The sequence below is a fragment of the Plectropomus leopardus genome, unplaced genomic scaffold, assembly GCF_008729295.1.
Source record: "Plectropomus leopardus isolate mb unplaced genomic scaffold, YSFRI_Pleo_2.0 unplaced_scaffold27429, whole genome shotgun sequence".
Classification (NCBI taxonomy): domain Eukaryota; kingdom Metazoa; phylum Chordata; class Actinopteri; order Perciformes; family Serranidae; genus Plectropomus; species Plectropomus leopardus.
The window spans coordinates 1-2,254 of NW_024629856.1; the positions used below are offsets into that span (position 1 = coordinate 1).

Below are 2,254 nucleotides of genomic sequence, written 5' to 3' on the forward strand. Positions count from 1 at the left end.
GGTGTTCTGTCATGTTTGTACAGGTGAAATATAAGCAGGAGGGCAGCGACGCTCTGTATCGGCAGCTGCCTGAAACCACCGAGACTCAGCTGGCCAAAGAGCTGAGAGGCGTTTACAGCCAGGTGAGGATCACACCTACGGACGAGTGTGAAAATATCTGTGTGATACGTTTGTGAAAGAGCCACGAATTCATTCGGAAAGGAGAGAGTTTTATAACATTAACGCTGATGTGGGATGGGGTGTATTTTGGTCTTGTTTCATGTTTTTTGTTGGTGTTTTTGGATTTTCATGAGTTTCATGATTTTGGTAACTGGGAGAGACGGTGACGCAGGTCGCTGTATTTTTTGTTGACTACAGTTTTTCCTTTGATCGCTGTGATTATTTTGACTAAAAGTGTTTGAACATTTTAATAAACTGATTCCTTTTCCAACGTTTTTTCAAAGTGCTATGTATACTGTCTTTTAAAACATCGATTTTTTTTATTAGTTTATTCAACATGCTATGCGATGGCGTTTCTCAACATTCAATTCGACTTTTTTTTGACTTTTTGGCTATTTTGTTTTGTTTTTTTACTTCAAAGACATCGACTTTTTTGGGCGTTTTTGCGACATGCTACACTGACATTTTTTTTTCTCAGCATGCTGTACTATGACTTTTTTTTGACTTTTAAAACATAAATGTATTTTTTTTTTTTTTAGTTTATTCAACATACTCGACTTTTTTGGACTTTTTTGGCTGTTTTTTTTTCAGCATGGTATATAATGACTTTTTTGACATGCTGTGTATGTTGGCGTGTCAGACAGTAGACCAGCCTCAGCCTCTCAGCGACTTTTAGTTCGTCTCCTGCAGTCTCTGCACCGTGTGCTCTTTTTCTCAGGTGAAGTATAAAGAGGAGGGGAAGAAGGAGATCAGCAAGAACTTGTACTCGCTCCTCCCGGAGACGGCGGAGACTCACTTCGCCAAGCAGCTGTCGGAGATACAGAGTGAGGTGAGGACCCTGAACGCCTCGCGCAGATGCTCTGCAGGTGCATCGTCCCATCAGGATCCCTCAGTGTTTGTTTCTGTAATTTTTGCCGCCAGAACTAAAAATCTGAGGGCGTGTTTTACTCAAACTAAAGCTGCAGTTTGCAGCACTCATTCTGCACAAGTAATCCTGAAAACTGCAATTATGATTCAGGTTTTTTTCCGTTGCATCAGTTATGTTGGTCGGATTTTTTATGTAAATAATTAAAGTGATTTCCATTTTAAAAGGATTTGCATTTTGCAGTTTAAATGGATTGAAGTTCATTCCCTTAGGTAGATATTAAGATTTTTTTTAAAATACTTTGACACAAGTAGAGAATGTTGTAATTATTTTCATTAACCTTTCTTTCTTTCGTTATTTTATTTTTACATTTTTTTTAGACAAAGTATAAGAAGGACAAAGAGGATCTGCCCAACACTTTGTTCTCTCTGCTGCCCGAAACTCTGGAGACTCAGTTTGTCAAAGAGATGGCCGAGACACACAGCGAGGTGAGAAACTTTATTTAGTCATTTTTGTAAGGACAGAAATGTGATTTTTCGGGACGTAAAGCCTGTGAATAGTACCAGTAATTTTTAAGATTAAATCATCAGAAGAGCCGATTGGTTTGGAGCTGAGAGACACAGACAGGAAGCCTTTGAGGGTAAAGATTTTTTGGTTTTGTTGTCGTCGTGTAATTTGTTGACAAAAAGAAAAATGATGAATTAATCACCTTTGCGGTCTTCAGGGACAGTTTGTGTTTAAGGTCCTGAGGGACAGAATCAGGTGTGTGTCCTCCGTCTCAGACACTCCGACACGTTCACACGTCGCAGATAAACTGACCACCGTCGTCTATTCTGGTCCATTTATCAGAAACACATTCAGAGCTGCTGGTGTCTCACTCTGTCTCAGTCTGTCTCACTCTGTCTCACTCTGTCTCAGTCTGTCTCACTCTGTCTCAATCTGTCTCGCTCTGTCTCACTCTGTCTCACTCTGTCTCAATCTGTCTGGCTCTGTCTCGCTCTGTCTCAATCTGTCTCGCTCTGTCTCGCTCTGTCTCGCTCTGTCTCACTCGTCCTCCTCATGTGCAGCTTAAAGGGATAGTTCACCCAAAATCCTTAAGTTAAGATTTATCGTCCACAAAACTCTGACGGAGGTTCACAGAGAGAATGTATGTATGTGTATGTATTTATGTGTATGCATATTTAGTTATTTATTTTGTATGACCTGTTGTGATTATATTTACTTTTTATA

The 2,254-nt window shown here is 39.9% G+C and overlaps 1 protein-coding gene across 1 annotated transcript; it reads left to right on the forward strand.

Moving 5' to 3' along the window:
* Positions 1-11: 11 nt before the first annotated feature.
* LOC121937769 (nebulette-like) lies at positions 12-1,512 on the forward strand (the record flags this gene model as incomplete). Its single annotated transcript, XM_042481091.1, has 3 exons — positions 12-122; positions 878-988; positions 1,405-1,512. Coding segments are annotated over exons 1-3 (330 nt in total), but the record flags the coding sequence as incomplete, so codon positions are not given.
* Positions 1,513-2,254: the final 742 nt, after the last annotated feature.